The 18,364-nt window shown below is 41.0% G+C and overlaps 1 protein-coding gene across 1 annotated transcript in view; it reads right to left on the bottom strand.

Moving 5' to 3' along the window:
* Positions 1 to 18,364, bottom strand: part of b4galt5 (UDP-Gal:betaGlcNAc beta 1,4- galactosyltransferase, polypeptide 5) — a 44,021-nt gene that overhangs the window by 11,897 nt on the left and 13,760 nt on the right. Inside the window, exons 2-3 of the mRNA XM_056233328.1 lie at positions 1,928 to 2,047; positions 417 to 530 (exon numbers count right to left, since the gene is read on the bottom strand). Coding sequence (XP_056089303.1) covers positions 417 to 530; positions 1,928 to 2,047 — 234 coding nt within the window. The remainder of the gene's footprint in view (positions 1 to 416; positions 531 to 1,927; positions 2,048 to 18,364) is intronic.

Raw genomic sequence — 18,364 nt, forward strand, 5'->3', positions numbered from 1 at the left:
ATAGAATCAGTTCTTAATGCGCATGTGAAGGCCATCAGCGTTTATCACAGGTTCAGTTTAAAGTCTGTTTAGAGAGAACGGTGTCGTCTTAGCGGCCCCTAATTTAATAACAAATGATCATTTCAATGGAAGTGAATCAATCAAAACTAACTTTAACATTATTCAAGAACCGCTATAAAACCAAACCAATCTCTGTTACCTTAAATTATATGTTTATCTCTGTAAAGCTGCTTTGAGGCGATCTACATTGTTAAAAGCGCTGTATAAATGAGGATGACTTGACTTCAGCCGCAACAATAACCCTTTCCATGCCTTTCCAGCGCTCATTTTTCACTGCGTGTCTTTAGTAAATCCTGACAGTAGTTGTTTAACATTTTGTAAAGCTGTTAGTAACTAGTCTGAGGCTGAGCACTTACTCATGGAGGGCAGCTTCTCCGGGCACACGTGATCCGGCCGGTATGTAAAGCCCAGCGGGAGGAAAGGAGTGGTGGGAACTTCTGTCTCGTTGAAGTTAAACTCATACGTGTACTCTAAAAAACAACGAGAGAATCATACATTCATGCATCAGTGCATTACACACATCACCAGCACTATCTTCCATGAAGCCTGGCGTATCCTGATGCAGCGCTCCTCCAGTCGGGATCCACATCCCAGGATGTTTCAGACGTCTCCCTATTCAACATGCTGAGCGTCAGGGGTTTAACTAGTGAGACGTCCAACACCTTCTGGGAGGTGGATCACGGGGACTGGGGTACATACATCTTGTATATCTCGTTTTCATCAAATCAATGTCGCATAGTACTTTGTTAAACGGGTACACTGGCTTTAAAGCTGCCTTGATTTATGAATGAAAAATATAAAGTCTCTTTCTACAGAGCATGGGATTGAAAAACTTTTTCGGTAACTCTTTATAACACTGTTCCTTCATTAATGAATAACTACACAGGAACAAATGGGTATCGCACTATTAATATTCTACTAATAAGAAACTCTGATTAACACATTAGTAGGTAACAGCGCTCAGATTAATGTGGAAGTTCACTATTAGCTAATCAATAACTTTTTCATACCTCACTGAAGTCTACTATACAGGTTCATAATTGACATGAATTATGCATAATTTATAATAAAAGGTTACGGTAACCCATTAGTAATGACTCAAGTGTTACTAAATCCTTCTAAAGGAACTACTCATTATTTGGATCAGTATTATAAAGTGGAAAACATGATAACTAATATTGACTGAAGTCATTGTAAGCTTTTGAGACTTTTGTCAGATTTTGAATAGTAATTTCTTCTGATGGATTTGGCAACACTTTACTCATCACTAGTGTGTTCCCATGATCTCCACTTTACTGATCCAAATAACTAGTAGTTCCTTTAGAAATATTTTGTAACACTTGATTCATTACCATCCAAAATCTTACAAAAACCTCAAAAGCTTACAGTGACTTATTAAGCTTTTCACATTAAATACTGATCCAAATGTTTAATAGTTCATTTTGAAGGATTTAGTAACACTTGATTCATTACTAATGACTTACAATGAATTACCTTATATTACACATGATGCATTATTAATATTAATTATGAACCTGTATATAGTAGTTGTAGACTTCAGTGAGGTATGAAAAATAGTTATTGATTAGCTATAGTGATACCCACATTCATCTGAGCGCAATTACTTACTAATGTGTTAATCAGAGTTTCTTATTAGTTAATAGTAGTTACTAGAATGTTAACAGTGCGTTACTCTTCTGTTCCTGTGTAGTTATCCATTAATGGAGGAACAGTGTTATAAATGGTTTTAACTTTTTTATATATATTTGGTGTGTCTCAGGAGGATCTCATGCTGTGTTTCTCCGGCGAGGACACGCCGTTACTGTCGCCCGTGTGTCTCCGTTCCCTCAGCCGGAGCGTGTCGTACCTGTGCCGTTGACGTTGTAGGCGCTGCGCACCATCTGCTCCAGCACCTGAGCGCCCATGCTCCTCACGTTCTCCCGGATCTGGATCCCCCGGGCCTGAGCCATGAACAGGTATTCATTAACTGAGGACACACACACAGAGAGAGAGTGTGCTATTACCACTAGAATAACTATATACTGTACATACTGTACTGACACAACACATTAGTATCATCATTATGGTCATCAGTCTGCAGCTGCTGTGAGACATTTGTAACATTTGGGCCATAAGCATAGGTTCATCTTATATCCAAGTGTTCTCAAGCCATGTGATAGGAAAAGTTATTCATTATAAATTAAAATTCTTCCCCTCCACCACTTAAGTGTGCACATATTCAACTTTTGTCCGAGGAGAAGAGTATCAATGAATATCTGAAGTTTCAGTCTCACATGCTTGTGTCACATGCTTTCAGAGGACTGGTAATATAGCACACAAGATATGGACTACTTTTATAGTATTTATTTTTTTGTTGTTGTCATTTTTCGAGCTTGAGCCTCATCATCATTAACTTTCACTGTATTGAAAACAAAAAAAACAACATTTTTTGTTCCATGAAAAAAGAAAAGAAAAATATATAGGCTATGTGTGACATGACTGACATGAGGGTGACACGGTGTTATTTTAATATACTGCTATAATACACTTTTACTTAAACCTATTTTATTTCAGTTAGTTGCCAAGGCAACATATACATTTTTTGTTGACATTTGTTATCTATTAATTTTATTTTATTTTATTATATGAAACCCAATCAAATAATTTACAAGTATTGCAGGTGTTTCACATAATATATATTATCATATATCACATTGTCATATACTTGCTGCAAAGTGCAACAACTTTATCAAATCTATTTGCGTAGTGGTGTTATGTGTGAGAAACCCACAGGCAATGTGTTGCTGTGAGCTCAATGTCACACACGTTCAACTCACTAATCCATTCAAACCTTATTTTCTGGCATTAATGTTTGATTTTTGTATCAGCAAGATAAAATGTGATGAGCCATCATTTAATGCTGGACTCCGTCCTTCACGAGTATGTGTGTGTGTGTGTGTGTGTGTGTGTGTGTGTGTGTGTGTGTGTGTGTGTGTGTGTGTGTGCAGTCACAAGGCCGCACAGATAAAGCAGAAAACAATCACTTTTTATGTGCAGATACGAGTGTCCCTCAGATAACCCAGCACACATCTTCATGCTCACTCTCTGAGTGTGTGTGTGTGTGTGCATCTTTAGATATACACCTGCATCCCTCCCTGAAACACTGCACACACACCACAGCCCTCGTTCCAGTGCGATCTCCTCTCCCTGAAACACTGCACACACACCACAGCCCTCGTTCCAGTGCGATCTCCCCTCCCTGAAACACTGCACACACACCACAGCCCTCGTTCCAGTGCGATCTCCCCTCCCTGAAACACTGCACACACACCACAGCCCTCGTTCCAGTGCGATCTCCTCTCCCTGAAACACTGCACACACACCACAGCCCTCGTTCCAGTGCGATCTCCCCTCCCTGAAACACTGCACACACACCACAGCCCTCGTTCCAGTGCGATCTCCTCTCCCTGAAACACTGCACACACACCACAGCCCTCGTTCCAGTGCGATCTCCCCTCCCTGAAACACTGCACACACACCACAGCCCTCGTTCCAGTGCGATCTCCCCTCCCTGAAACACTGCACACACACCACAGCCCTCGTTCCAGTGCGATCTCCCCTCCCTGAAACACTGCACACACACCACAGCCCTCGTTCCAGTGCGATCTCCCCTCCCTGAAACACTGCACACACACCACAGCCCTCGTTCCAGTGCGATCTCCTCTCCCTGAAACACTGCACACACACCACAGCCCTCGTTCCAGTGCGATCTCCTCTCCCTGAAACACTGCACACACACCACAGCCCTCGTTCCAGTGCGATCTCCCCTCCCTGAAACACTGCACACACACCACAGCCCTCGTTCCAGTGCGATCTCCTCTCCCTGAAACACTGCACACACACCACAGCCCTCGTTCCAGTGCGATCTCCCCTCCCTGAAACACTGCACACACACCACAGCCCTCGTTCCAGTGCGATCTCCCCTCCCTGAAACACTGCACACACACCACAGCCCTCGTTCCAGTGCGATCTCCTCTCCCTGAAACACTGCACACACACCACAGCCCTCGTTCCAGTGCGATCTCCCCTCCCTGAAACACTGCACACACACCACAGCCCTCGTTCCAGTGCGATCTCCTCTCCCTGAAACACTGCACACACACCACAGCCCTCGTTCCAGTGCGATCTCCCCTCCCTGAAACACTGCACACACACCACAGCCCTCGTTCCAGTGCGATCTCCCCTCCCTGAAACACTGCACACACACCACAGCCCTCGTTCCAGTGCGATCTCCCCTCCCTGAAACACTGCACACACACCACAGCCCTCGTTCCAGTGCGATCTCCCCTCCCTGAAACACTGCACACACACCACAGCCCTCGTTCCAGTGCGATCTCCCCTCCCTGAAACACTGCACACACACCACAGCCCTCGTTCCAGTGCGATCTCCCCTCCCTGAAACACTGCACACACACCACAGCCCTCGTTCCAGTGCGATCTCCCCTCCCTGAAACACTGCACACACACCACAGCCCTCGTTCCAGTGCGATCTCGTGCAGAAGCTCTGGAGTAATGTGTATGTGCTTAACACTGCACTGTACGGAAACTCAGCTCAGAGTATGCATTTTGTTTTTTGGCATGGGCTTTTTTGTATTTTATTTTATTTAATAAAGATAATTTAATTTTGTCAATGTGAAATACATTGGACATAAACACAGTGAATTAAGTTTAGTTTATTTGCAGTAAACTATAGTGAAGCATTTTTTTTAAATGAATTTTTTTTACATACACACATGCAGCTTGTCCATGTTGAGCACATCTAAAACATTCTCTTCAAACACACTCACACTCGCACACACTCGCACACACTCGCACACACACACACACACACACACACACACACACACACACACACACACACACACACACACACACACACACACACACACACACACACACTCACACACACACACACTCACACTCGCACACACTCACACACACTCGCACACACACACACACACACACACACACACACACACACACACACACACACACACACTCACACACACACACACTCACACTCGCACACACACACACACACACACACACACACACACACACACACACACACTCACACACACACACACTCACACTCGCACACACTCACACACACTCGCACACACACACACACACACACACACACACACACACACACACACACACACACACACACACACACACACACACACACACACACACACACACACACACACACACACACACACACACACACACAGTAATCTTAGGAATGTATATGCCCACCTTCAGCTCTGATTACACAATCATACCCGTCAGTCCACTATCTGACTAATGCAGCAACATGGGGAACAACACTGAGTGCAAACATTGCGTAATCACAATTTTCCTGAAAACCGTTTAAGATAATTCATATACGTACATAATGCTCTGAACCAAAATTGGTGTAAAACAATATTTACTAGTTAATTCCACAAATAAGAAACGGAAAGTAACACAATTAATTAAACGTGAAATTTTGAAGAAGAAAGACTGTTTATTTACAACTTTGTGAAAACAGTTTTTACAGCACATACATTGGATGTTTCCTCAAACCATCAAGAATGATGGTATTAAAAGTACCTTATTCATCAATAATGTAACAAGAGGCTGTGTTATACTGTGAATATAGTCACGGCTAATGGACAACAAAGTACATTCCCAATATATCCTTGATTTTTGTAAAGCAAGTTATTACTGTGGGTGGCATGGACTCGTCGACCGGTTCTGCCAGTTGTCTGTGTTTACTAGTGTCGACAAGTCATGTATTACTGCAGTTGTGCTCGCGCTAAACCAGGAGCGCTTCCAGTCTCCCAGTGTACGCACGCCGTGGGCAAACATCCGAACGCAACACGCGCAATTACTGACAATGGATAGACGACATTCGCTAGTTTTGTTTTCAGTTTTTTCCATGCTACTTCGGTGTGAGACAACACTGCAAACGATTCAGGAAGTCAAATCACCAACTATTTCAGAACATTTCAATAGAGATTCATTTGCGAATCTGGCATCGCTAGTTAATCCCATTGTAGCTACATGATATTGTCATGATATTTCACCACATTAACACACATTAATAACTCGAACCTGCAAATACTATAAGTATATCCAACTTTTCGCAAACACACAGTATAGCCTACGCTCACATAAAGCGATATATAGCAAATCTCAACTGTTCACAAAATGCGAACTATATTATTATATATTATGCAAAATGCAACTATAAGTCATGGAGATATAAAGATATTATAAAGATTAACATTTGATTTTCTGTAAAGCTACTCTGAAACAATGAGTATTGTGAAAAAAGCTATACAAATAACATTGTATACTGCAAAGTAACCTGTAATGGCAAAATATATTTGTAGTTGAGAAAAAGTGAAAATAAAGTGAACCCGGAGAGCTCTGCATTCCCAGAGCGGCCTGTGGATGAGCCGTGTTGCTCAGAGGAGGACACAAACCAGACGCAAGCGGGACACTGTTTGCCACTGCAAGCCAAGGGTCATTTACATGAGATGAGCACTAACACACACACACTGCTTAAAGGGAGGCAATGCTGTTCATACACAATTGTTGTTACACTGGTTGAAACTCTCTCCACATCCTGATAGTAATCAATTAGAGAAGATCTCAATATTTAAAAATGTACATATATCTTCTATATGTGTTCGTCCAATCATTTGATCAGGTCCGAATCCTGTCAACATGTGTGTTTCCATCCCTCTGCGCACAACACAACGAGTTCATGTCATCCCCGTAATGAAGAGATGGCAACCCGTGGCGTGACCCGGATCTGTCCACGCACTCAGACTCTAGAAGCACTTCAGTGTCGACTCTATCAGCGCTGACATGAGTCTGCAGCAGTCGGTCTACGGTCATTATTACTGCAATGTTACGTGCTTTGAGACACGGGTAGTTTAACACTGCTTCTCTCTCCGCTGGGATCTCATGCTTTCAATGCACTGGAGAAAATGACGTGATCAATAAGTTACGACAACATATGTTTTTACATTGCTTTAACTAATTAAAAAAAAAAAAAGCAATTTTCAACAAAAAATATAAGTTATGCAAGATTCAACTCATTTTTTAACTCAGTTTAATGTAATTTAAGTTGAAATGACTTAAACATCCAAGTTGATTGTCCTAAAGGAATTAAGGCAGCTAGTTTTTTTCACAGTGTACTAGCTTCCTCTCTTCCTGGACAACTACTATAACAACTAATAATAGCAGCCGACTGAACACAAAAAAATTTATTAAAATATTTTTTACTGTGCAAATTCATGAATGTATCCCTCCTCTAGAAGATTTAGCTCATGACATGTACATTCATTTCGTGTTTTAGCATAGCTGACCAATCAGCATTCAGGCCCTTAACCTCCATTTTATAATCATATTGTTTTTCTGTTTGAGAAGCAGGAGCCTCTACAATATATATATATATACACTCACCGGCCACTTTATTAGGTACCCCATGCTAGTAACGGGTTGGACCCCCTTTTGCCTTCAGAACTGCCTCAATTCTTCGTGGCATAGATTCAACAAGGTGCTGGAAGCATTCCTCAGGGAGTTTGGTCCATATTGACATGATGGCATCACACAGTTGCCGCAGATTTGTCGGCTGCACATCCATGATGCGAATCTCCCGTTCCACCACATCCCAAAGATGCTCTATTGGGTTGAGATCTGGTGACTGTGGAGGCCATTTTAGTACAGTGAACTCATTGTCATGTTCAAGAAACCAATTTGAAATGATTAGAGCTTTGTGACATGGTGGAAGTAGCCATCAGAGGATGGGTACATGGTGGCCATAAAGGGATGGACATGGTCAGAAACAATGCTCAGGTAGGCCGTGGCATTTAAACGATGCCCAATTGGCACTAAGGGGCCTAAAGTGTGCCAGGAAAACACCCCCCACACCATTACACCACCACCACCAGCCTGCACAGTGGTAACAAGGCATGATGGTTCCATGTTCTCATTCTGTTTACGCCAAATTCTGACTCTAACATCTGAATGTCTCAACAGAAATCGAGACTCATCAGACCAGGCAACATTTTTCCAGTCTTCAACTGTTCAATTTTGGTGAGCTCTTGCAAATTGTAGCCTCTTTTTCCTATTTGTAGTGGAGATGAGTGGTACCCGGTGGAGTCTTCTGCTGTTGTAGCCCATCCGCCTCAAGGTTGTGCGTGTTGTGGCTTCACAAATGCTTTGCTGCATACCTCGGTTGTAACGAGTGGTTATTTCAGTCACTGTTGCCCTTCTATCAGCTCGAACCAGTCTGGCCATTCTCCTCTGACCTCTGGTATCAACAAGGCCTTTCCGCCCACAGAACTGCCGCTCACTGGATGTTTTTTCTTTTTCGGACCATTCTCTGTAAACCCTAGAGATGGTTGTGCGTGAAAATCCCAGTAGATTAGCAGTTTCTGAAATACTCAGACCAGCCCTTCTGGCACCAACAATCATGCCACGTTCAAAGTCACTCAAATCACCTTTCTTCCCCATACTGATGCTCGGTTTGAACTGCAGGAGATTGTCTTGACCATGTCTACATGCCTAAATGCACTGAGTTGCCACCATGTGATTGGCTGCTTAGAAATTAAGTGTTAACGAGCAGTTGGACAGGTGTACCTAATAAAGTGGCCGGTGAGTGTATATTCAAAAGGATCTTATCTGGGACTTTTCTTTCCAATGATACGATCAGATGATGAGCAGGTGCGTTTTCTTCTTCTCAGAGACCAACAGCACACTGAGCTTTTAGCATAAAATATATTATGACCAATGGGCTTTTCATTAATATCAGTCTAAAGCACTAAAGCGATAAACCTCTCCATAAACCTTTGTGATTCTAATTCCTCCATCTCGTTTCTCATGCATCCTGAATCCTGATGACCTCAAGCTTCTTAGGCAAACATTTGTGTACATAATTACATTCATGAGTGCCATTATGAGGAATTGTTTGTGTAATATCAGCACATATTTTATAGCTTTACTGCTTCATCCTGCCATGAAGCATCTGATGTCCCGTCTGGACCTCGAGCGAACCGTGCTCGTGACTTCAGTAAAGCTGCGATCACATGATCATCCGCTGCTGGGGGGGGGGGGGGGGGGGGTCTGGTTAAAAAACTTAAAGAACAAGCAGTTCAGACTGAATATGGATCTGATGGTCTATTAATAAAAGCACTGCTTCACAAAAAAAAGGAAGGACAAATAAGAAGCTCACTTAAACTGAGTCGCTAAGATTGTTTTAAAGGCTCTCATTACGCCAGTCTCCAGTGTCACATGATCCTTCAGAAATCACTCTAACACAAGTTGAGTTTCTGCTCAAGAAACATTTATTATTATTATAAGTGTGGAAAATATACATTTACTTTTCAGGATCCTTGGATGAAAAGAACAGCATGTATTTGAAATAGAAATCTTCTGTTACATTGTAAACTTACTTTTCTGTCAATCTTCAATTAATTGCATCCTTGCTAAATAAATGTATTATTTTTTAATATGTTATTATATATATATATATATATATATATATATATATTAACATATCAAAAATAATACATATATATATATATATATATATATATATATATATATATATATATATATATATTATATATGAAAAAAATGTAAAGCAGAGAGAAACATGTGACCTGATCTGAACTCTGCACCACATCACATGAAGGCCAGTCATGCTTTACTCATAAGACATCAGTGTATAGCCCACCCGTGCACCACACACACACACACACACACACACACACACACACACACACACACACATCGCAGTAGTGGAAGGGCACACAATCACAGGAACCCTTATCAACACACCAGCTCTTCACACACACAACTGAAGTGTTACTTGGAGTCATTCTTACTAACACATTAAAAATCAACTATATATGCTGATGTGGTTTATCATATCACAGCTCTAACACACACTCACAAAAGCACACACATGTCTGCTTCACTATCTTTATGGGGACTCTGCATTGACACAATGGTTTTTATACCGTTCAAACTGTATATTTTCTCCCATTATGCGACCCATCACAGAAAACACACACACAGCTTTATGAATATCGTTATCTAAATGGGGACATTGCATAGATTTCTATTGTTTATACATAAATGGCCAAAAGTATTGACAATGACATCGGTTTTGTGTTTCACAAAGTTTTCTGCTTCATTTGTTGTGATGTTGATTCTCATTGTTTCTGGATTATTGAGCAGATCACTTGGTCTAACGTTACACTATCACACTAAACGGCATTTAAATGTGTGTTGAAAGTTATAATGTTATACTACGTGTTAGTTCGTTTGCTATACGAAACTAGCAGTGAGCTAGATCAACATTAGAATGACACACTGACCATATTCTAACATTTCATCATGTTGAGCTAACGTTATATAACATTGATTTGTTTTATGTACATTTGCTCACCTGTCTAATAAAGTCGTGACTCGTGAAGCTCTGTCGAGTCCAAGTTAGTCGCGGACGCTAGCTCTCGGCATCTCGAAAACGCCACGCTGATATTGATCCTCATTTCAGTTTTAGTCATTGAACGGAAACCGAGGATAGCGTGGATATTGCGTCATTGACAGGCGACATTTGTTCCGGGACGGCCACTTATTTAAAATTGGAATTTCTCTGAAATAAAAATCTTTGGAGACTTTTGGGATATTGTAAGTACACAACTGCAGGAAATATATCACACTGTGCAAGTGATTTTTGGATATTTTATTACAAAATGCTTACATATTGTACCTTTAACATATGATAAATATCAACACCTAACACTGGCAAAAAAACACATTTTCAGTGAAAAGTGACATGTGATCTACTTTTGGCCTGTTTAAAATAAATGTAACATAAAATCACTGTCCTCTTTTTCTTGTGGCATATAGCAGTCTGACAGTTTAGGATCAGACTGATGTTCTCAAAAGGATACAATAAAACCGGCTCTATTATGACACGGTAAGCCTGAGACCTGCTGCCGTGACGACGATATCAACAGAGGTCCCAGTTGCTGTAACAACAGGACAAACGGAAGGTGCGATAGTCTTTCCTTCCTTGTTGTCAAGTCACCTTTATTTATATAGCACTTTTTACAATACAGATTGTATCAAAGCAGCTTTACAGAGATAACAGGAAAGTTTGTTTCTAGAAGAAAATAGCGTCATCGTCCACCTGAAGTAACGCAGATCAAAAATATTGTTGAATATTAAATGTTGTGATGTATATCTGAGTGACATTGGTTTTTTGACAAGAAAAAATGAATTGATTGAATGGTTGTGGTTTGCTATTGGCAAATAAAATAAAATTGTTAATACCCTAAATTGTGTTTAAAAATACAATGTAATATGTTAATGAAGTACTATAGAGAATATTATCAGCTGTACCCTAACCATTTAGTAAAAAACATGTTTCACAGGAATTAATCCTGTGGTAATTTGATCAAAACCTTTAAAAAAACCAAGACAGCACTAAACACACTAAACTTGGCAATTCATAACTATTTCGCATATTGATGAATTAGTGTCAAACTCGTGAGAATGAATAAGATCTAATCTGTACTCTCTGGTGTACAGAGCTTTACACCCACGAGGGCTTCGGTGTAGCGGGTTTTAAGGTTTTGTTTGAATGAAATCTCACGTAAAATTGTAACTATTTCATGAGATCATAATAAAACTGGTTATTGCTTTGGCTCACGTATTTCCTTGTCATTTCCCTGACAGGGTACAGTAAACTTCAGGCAGTTTACAGCTGTACTGCAAGCTGTTCTTGTTGTTTTATTTAGGCTGAGTAAGTCATTTCAGTTCGCTAGCTGGGTTAAAGTAGGGCAGACGGTTGCCCTCCGATTACGCTCTGTTTATTCTTCAGACATATTTGAGGATTTAACTTGAAGGAAACAGGATCTGTGGGAAGATTCGACTCTCGAGAGGTTCTTCAGTTCAGCAGCAGTCGGATGAGAGTAATGCTGCATACCAAGCTTGTGAACACACACACACACAGATGTGCAGGAGAGCCAAACTACACATCGTCTGCCACAAAGGCCCCGGTGGCATTTCACATTCAAACTGTAGAGTTTGTGTGTGTGTGTGTGTGTGTGTGTGTGTGTGTGTGTGTGTGTAACCCTCAGGCTTTGGGTTCTAACATAACCCTCTCAGAAAGATGGTACAAAAGCTATCACTGGTACGAATTACCGCTTTTCCACTGTTGGGCCATGTAAAAATGTTCTAATATGTACCATTAGCCGCTTTTCCACTGTCGGGCCAGTGCAAGCCGGGGCTTTAAACGGGCGGGTGGGGCTAATAGCCTCGGGCCTGGAGCACCGAGCCCAAAACCTGCTGTGTTTCCACTGTCGGGCCAGTGCGAGCCGGGGCTTTAAACGGGCGGGCGGGGCTAATAACCTCGGGCCTGGAGCACCGAGCCCAAAACCTGCTGTGTTTCCACTGTCGGGCCAGTGCGAGCCGGGGCTTTAAACGGGCGGGCGGGCGGGGCTAATAACCTCGGGCCTGGAGCACCGAGCCCAAAACCTGCTGTGTTTCCACTGTCGGGCCAGTGTGAGCCGGGGCTTTAAACGGGCGGGCGGGCGGGCGGGGCTAATAACCTCGGGCCTGGAGCACCGAGCCCAAAACACGGCGTTTCCACTGTCGGGCCAGAAGCTCCACAGCGCTTCCCTGAAACACGCCCGAAACACGCCTCTCTGGAACAGCGTCACACTAACCCATCATTAACCAACAGATGGAAGTTTTAATCAGAACGAAATCACAGGAAACTAGCGAGATCGCAAAACGAACATGATAAAAGTTGCCGTTTGTTGGCTTTTTTGTTGATTACTTAAATATTTCAAACCCAAGCATCGATGTTTTACGACAGGTTTACAATAAAAAGTGATCATAATGAATTACCTTGTGTCAAGATTGCACATTACTCACACAGAAAAAAGTGGTTTACCATTATTTCACAAAAGAAAGAGGACACGCGTAGCCTACTTATTCAGTCACGTCTGTTTCTGTTTAATTGTAGTCACCGGACCGTATGTTTACATCACATTTAGAAAGAATGATCATTTCCACAAATTTTCTTCCAAAAATATCCGCTTTTTTTCATGACATATGCGGAGCTAAATATGGATATCAGACAGTCCGGTACAAACCCAGACAGCAGCGTAGTGTCGGCCCAGATCCGGCCCACATCTGTTAAGTGTTGAATCCACATGTACTATGTGGCCCGGATCTAGGCCGACACTACGCTGCTGTCTGGGAAGAGACGAGACGCACTGACAGATAAAATAAATGCATAAAATAAAATAAAATGATTTCTTCATTGGTCGTATGTACCATGTTTACTATTGACAAAAGCGCCACCTCGTAAAATAGTCACGTTGTCCCGTGTGATCGGCTTGCCAACAAATGTTGTTCCAAACCTTTCTGGCTGACTAACCCAATCTCAATGAGAAAACGTCTCTGTTACGAGGTGACATTTTTTTTTTACATGTATTCATGCGATTTGATTTATAGGAAAACATAAGCTTTTAATTCCAAGCCTAAACCGAACCATCAGTGCGGCGTAAAGCAGATCGTATGAACACGTTTGAATGAGATCATACAAATCAGCCCCCAATTAGCCAACATGTAAATGTAAAACCATTCACTTTGACTGCATTCTTTTGTCATCTCCTTATTTGTTATTTGATATGTGCTTATGATTGTTTATGTCACACTTTATGTTGTATAGTAAATATTTAACGCCATGTGTTGTGTAGCTTGATTGTGTTTTGTTCAGTATTTGCTGGAAAAGCATCTTTTGATGAACTTTCAGTCATAATCTGAACATCTCTTGTACCAACTGTGCTAAATACAATGGGTTGGGTACATCAACTGCCAGACTGGTTGGTACATCCATCACAATCATTTCATTTAATACAGTTAATGACGTACGAGACAACTTTTCACGGTAACACTTTACAATAGTACATGAATAATCATGTTCTAATACCTGAATTAATAATTACTTAACTATGAACTAATGATGAGTTAAGACATGTACTAAAGAGGAACTAACCTTAACTACGACATGAGTCATATGAGTTCCTGCATGAATATATGTACCATCTTAACTACACGTTAGTACATGCTTGTTAATGAATGCATTAATTAGCATTTCGGGGTAAACAATAGTACGTTATTCATGTACTATTAAGTGTTACCCTTTTCACAAGCTATTTTGTACAGTGTACAGGGTGTGTACTAAATGCTCGAGTCTTGTGACTTCCACACAGTCCGGGAGTATATGTACTGTAGTTCTTCTCTCGGTCACGAACAGAAGATAAGACTGTTGATTATCGTATCACTGAATGAGTAAATAGATTAGCTCAGTCATTTTTCACGTGGCTATGAAAGAGGATTACATGTGGTGGTGACCGGGAAGGTGGCGTCTGCCTCCCACATTGATGTTTAACCAAATTCCAGTCTTAATGTGGCTGTGGGTGTCACATGGCCGTCCTCGGACCCTAACAGCGGCTCCAGCGGATGGGCTTGCCATGCTGGGACAACACCGGGTTAACAACCCGCTATATCTGAGCACTGTGAGCATCGTCACCCATGCACACCACACAGGTTATCATTAGACTGATGCTATAAGGGTTCAGCCGGCACTAGACGCATCGGTTGTGTTTCTGTTCAACAAATGACGCTGCAAAAAACAAACCTGTCTACTATAGTTCACATTTCTCAAGATTAGAATGCAAATAACTTATTCTTTAAATAAATTGCTATATGTCCAGTTTCTTTTTTCTATGCAAATAGCAGTTTTGTGGGGTGTAATCACACACTGTTGTGTCTGCCGACTGAGCTTGGGTTCTGCCAAGGTGTTTTCCTAAAAATGAACCATCGCTGAACTTACTTAAGCTGGACTGTGACGTGATTTCCTTCTAGAAACAAACTTTGTTGCATTATTTTCCTGTTATCTCTGTAAAGCTGCTTTGAAACACTCTGTATTTGTAAAAAGCACTATATAAATAAAGGTGACTTGTCACTTGACTAGCATGCGCACCAATGCGTAGGTGTAAATCTACCTCTGTCGATCCTCCCTGGCGCATTTCCATGTGGCCTAATCTTCTGTAAACAAATGGCCATGCAAATATGACACTGACCAGAGACCAGCTGGAGCGCTCTGCCTCTACGCGTCATTTCCACACCGGCTCAGATATAAACGACTTTCACCAAGATGAAACTATGTAGAAGGAGAGCGTCTGGATCCTGCATTAGATCCTCTTATAAACGTCCTTCAGTTGAAGATATGCTTGCATGTCTTTACATGCGCTGTTTCTGCACGGAAAAGTTCATTTCTAGCAGCATTTGCATGTGTCTCCATGAGTGTTCATCTAAGTAGGGTTTGTGGTGTTGAATATCCTGCACATTATAAATGCACCATGCATGCATGTTAACCAAAGCTAGAAGAGCAGAAAAGCAAAAGTCACACACGAATGATTGGCAAAGCACTTATGTTTCTCGCATTCATGCATTAATTCACATGCACCTTTAAAACAACCAACAAAACTCATTTTTATTAAATCAGTTGCTCTTTAAACTATTGCTGGTTCCCACTTTTAGTGTGTAGACCTGAACATCATTGAGTCTTGGGGCTCTTTTGGCAAAGACAAATACACCTCAGCAACACCTCCGCATTCACCCGGCAGCCACTCATAAAGGCTCGTGTGGGGAAAGGAGACAAGCAGGAACTTGACTTTCTGACTAAATAAAAGAAAGAGCTTCATGTGGTGAGTAATTGTACCTTTTGATTTCAAGTCGGCTCATTTGGCTCATTGCCCCGAAACTCATACAGTCAAACCAAAATATATTCAGAAACCCTCAACATGTCTCACATTATCACAGTTTATTCGCTATAGTTTAGAAAATGGTAATAAAATATGAGCAGAACTCAGAGTTATCAGATCAGTTGATGTTTCACTGGTTTCTGTTAGACTCCCACACATGAATTATGTTGAATATCTGTCAGCTGTTAAATTTAACATCACAATTAGATAATACCAGTTTAGGTCAAACAATTACCAGCTAATCCGTAGTCCACTGTATGAAGGATTTTGGGGTATATTATGTCACAGTTTACATTATTTTGCTATCCTCACTTACATAAATGAACTATAATAGTGTCCTGCACACACTAGTAAAAAATAACACAAACATACCGGGTGTCTGAATAATTTTTGGTTTGACTCTACATGACGGTGATGATCACCGATGTGTTTTCAAGCCTGTGTTCCTGTGTGCATGCAGTTCTCACGGCACACGAAAGCCCACGTAACCACAGTCAACCACAGGCTTCACTGTCACGGAAATTTTGCTAGACTGCCATTCAGAAAGACAAAAGCATAACCTTGATCAGTGCAACACACAAATGGGGTTTGGGGAATCAACTTCAACCTGTTTTTCTGACAGAGAGAAGGTCACCGTTCGTGTTGGGCTCGTGCTCAAAAAAGAGAGAAAAAAAAACGTTTTTACTTACTCCCTGCCAACAGTAATTCGTTACACTACTCGATATATTACTTTTCCATTACACCCCACAGAATTGGTAATTGCATATGTTGTCTATTAGGGCACAAACACACTTAGTTTGTATTTCTTCAGAAGGAATAATACTTTCTATTACTTTTCCAGTGAATCCTGCGATCTGGTGAGCGTATTGGTGGCTTCTGTAGTCAGCTGTTATGATTCAGAGGAAGGTCATTCGTTGCTCATACGTCTCTCATATTACAGTGTTGCTCATAACCTGCAATTCTCTTCCGATGACAAACACACTAGCCCAGAGAAACGTTTCTACACACGAAACATGAAACTAACAAACACATGATTACGGCAGCTTACGATTGTATTTTATTTTCATGAGATTTGGGCTATTTTTATGAGAATTAGAGCGATCTGTTATCAGAGGTGACTGTGTCCAAGTTATGTATTTCAGAAATGTACATATACAAATCACACTTAGCTAATAATGTATTCATTTAAACAATGTATTCATTTAAAGGTGCTCTAAGCGATGTCACGCGTTTTTTAGGCCAAAACTTTTTTTGTCACATACAGCAAACATCTCCTCACTATCCGCGGGCTGCCTGTCCCCTGAACACACTGTAAAGAAACGCGATCTCTGCAGACACCCCAGGCTCCACAAACAGCAACAAAAACAAACTGGGCTAACCCGCACCACGAAACAAACTGTTCCAGCCAATCACCGACAAGAAGGGCTTGGGGTGGGGTTTGGGGGGTTAGTGTGCGGATGAGGAGGAGGGAGGGTCTAGCTAGCCTCCGTTTTGTTTGAAAATAGTTCGAACGTCAACAAGAAGTGACGTCACCCAGGATCGCTTAGAGAAACAATGAGCTCATTGAAGTAATGAATACATGTTTGTTAACAAATGTTTAGGATATATATATATATATATATAAACATTTCCGCCTTATCATATGACCAAAATCCATATCGCAATCTGTTTACAAAGTTATTATTTACAAATTAATTTTTATTATTAAAGTTAAAGTTATAAAGTTATTTTGGAGTATCAATCTCACAAATTGTCATGCGTAGCTTGATGCTAAAACTGTAGCTATAATTACCTGTTACCCAGATATGATAACATGTCATGATGTATCTAGAAAGATGTGTGATAATAGTTGGGCCAATGTACCGGTATATCTTGGGATCAAAGTGAGGTGGATGGGCGATCCATGTAACGTTCAGTAATTAAAGCCTTACATTCGACAACGGTGTTATTGGCATCTTTTCTCCCAACAAAACCAAAGTAATGGCAATATCTCCGGCCGCTTTTAGATAGCTTTCTGCAATGGTGGCGTCACACAAGTCACGAAGATTACGAAAATTAAAGACTGAATTATTGAGGCAACACAAATAACATTGTAACAAGCTATTTTATGGATGGCAACTTTAATATAGTTACTGTAATATATTTACTTTGCAGTGGAGTTAAATAATTATGAGCTAAAGCAACTTTTTGTCACAACTTAATTTCATTTTGTTCAATCCACTAATATATAAAACGTAATACTGAAGTTTACTTAATTCGTTTGCACTGGGACTACATGGATCATTTTTGTTGACATAACTAACTGGGCAGAGCATCTGCAGTTCCCTGCACACTGTAAATAAATATTGTTGGTTTAACTTAAAAAAGTAAGTTCAATCAATCAATCA

The sequence above is a fragment of the Rhinichthys klamathensis genome, unplaced genomic scaffold, assembly GCF_029890125.1.
Source record: "Rhinichthys klamathensis goyatoka isolate OS25496 unplaced genomic scaffold, OSU_Roscu_1.1 h1tg000368l_1, whole genome shotgun sequence".
Lineage (NCBI taxonomy): Eukaryota > Metazoa > Chordata > Actinopteri > Cypriniformes > Leuciscidae > Rhinichthys > Rhinichthys klamathensis.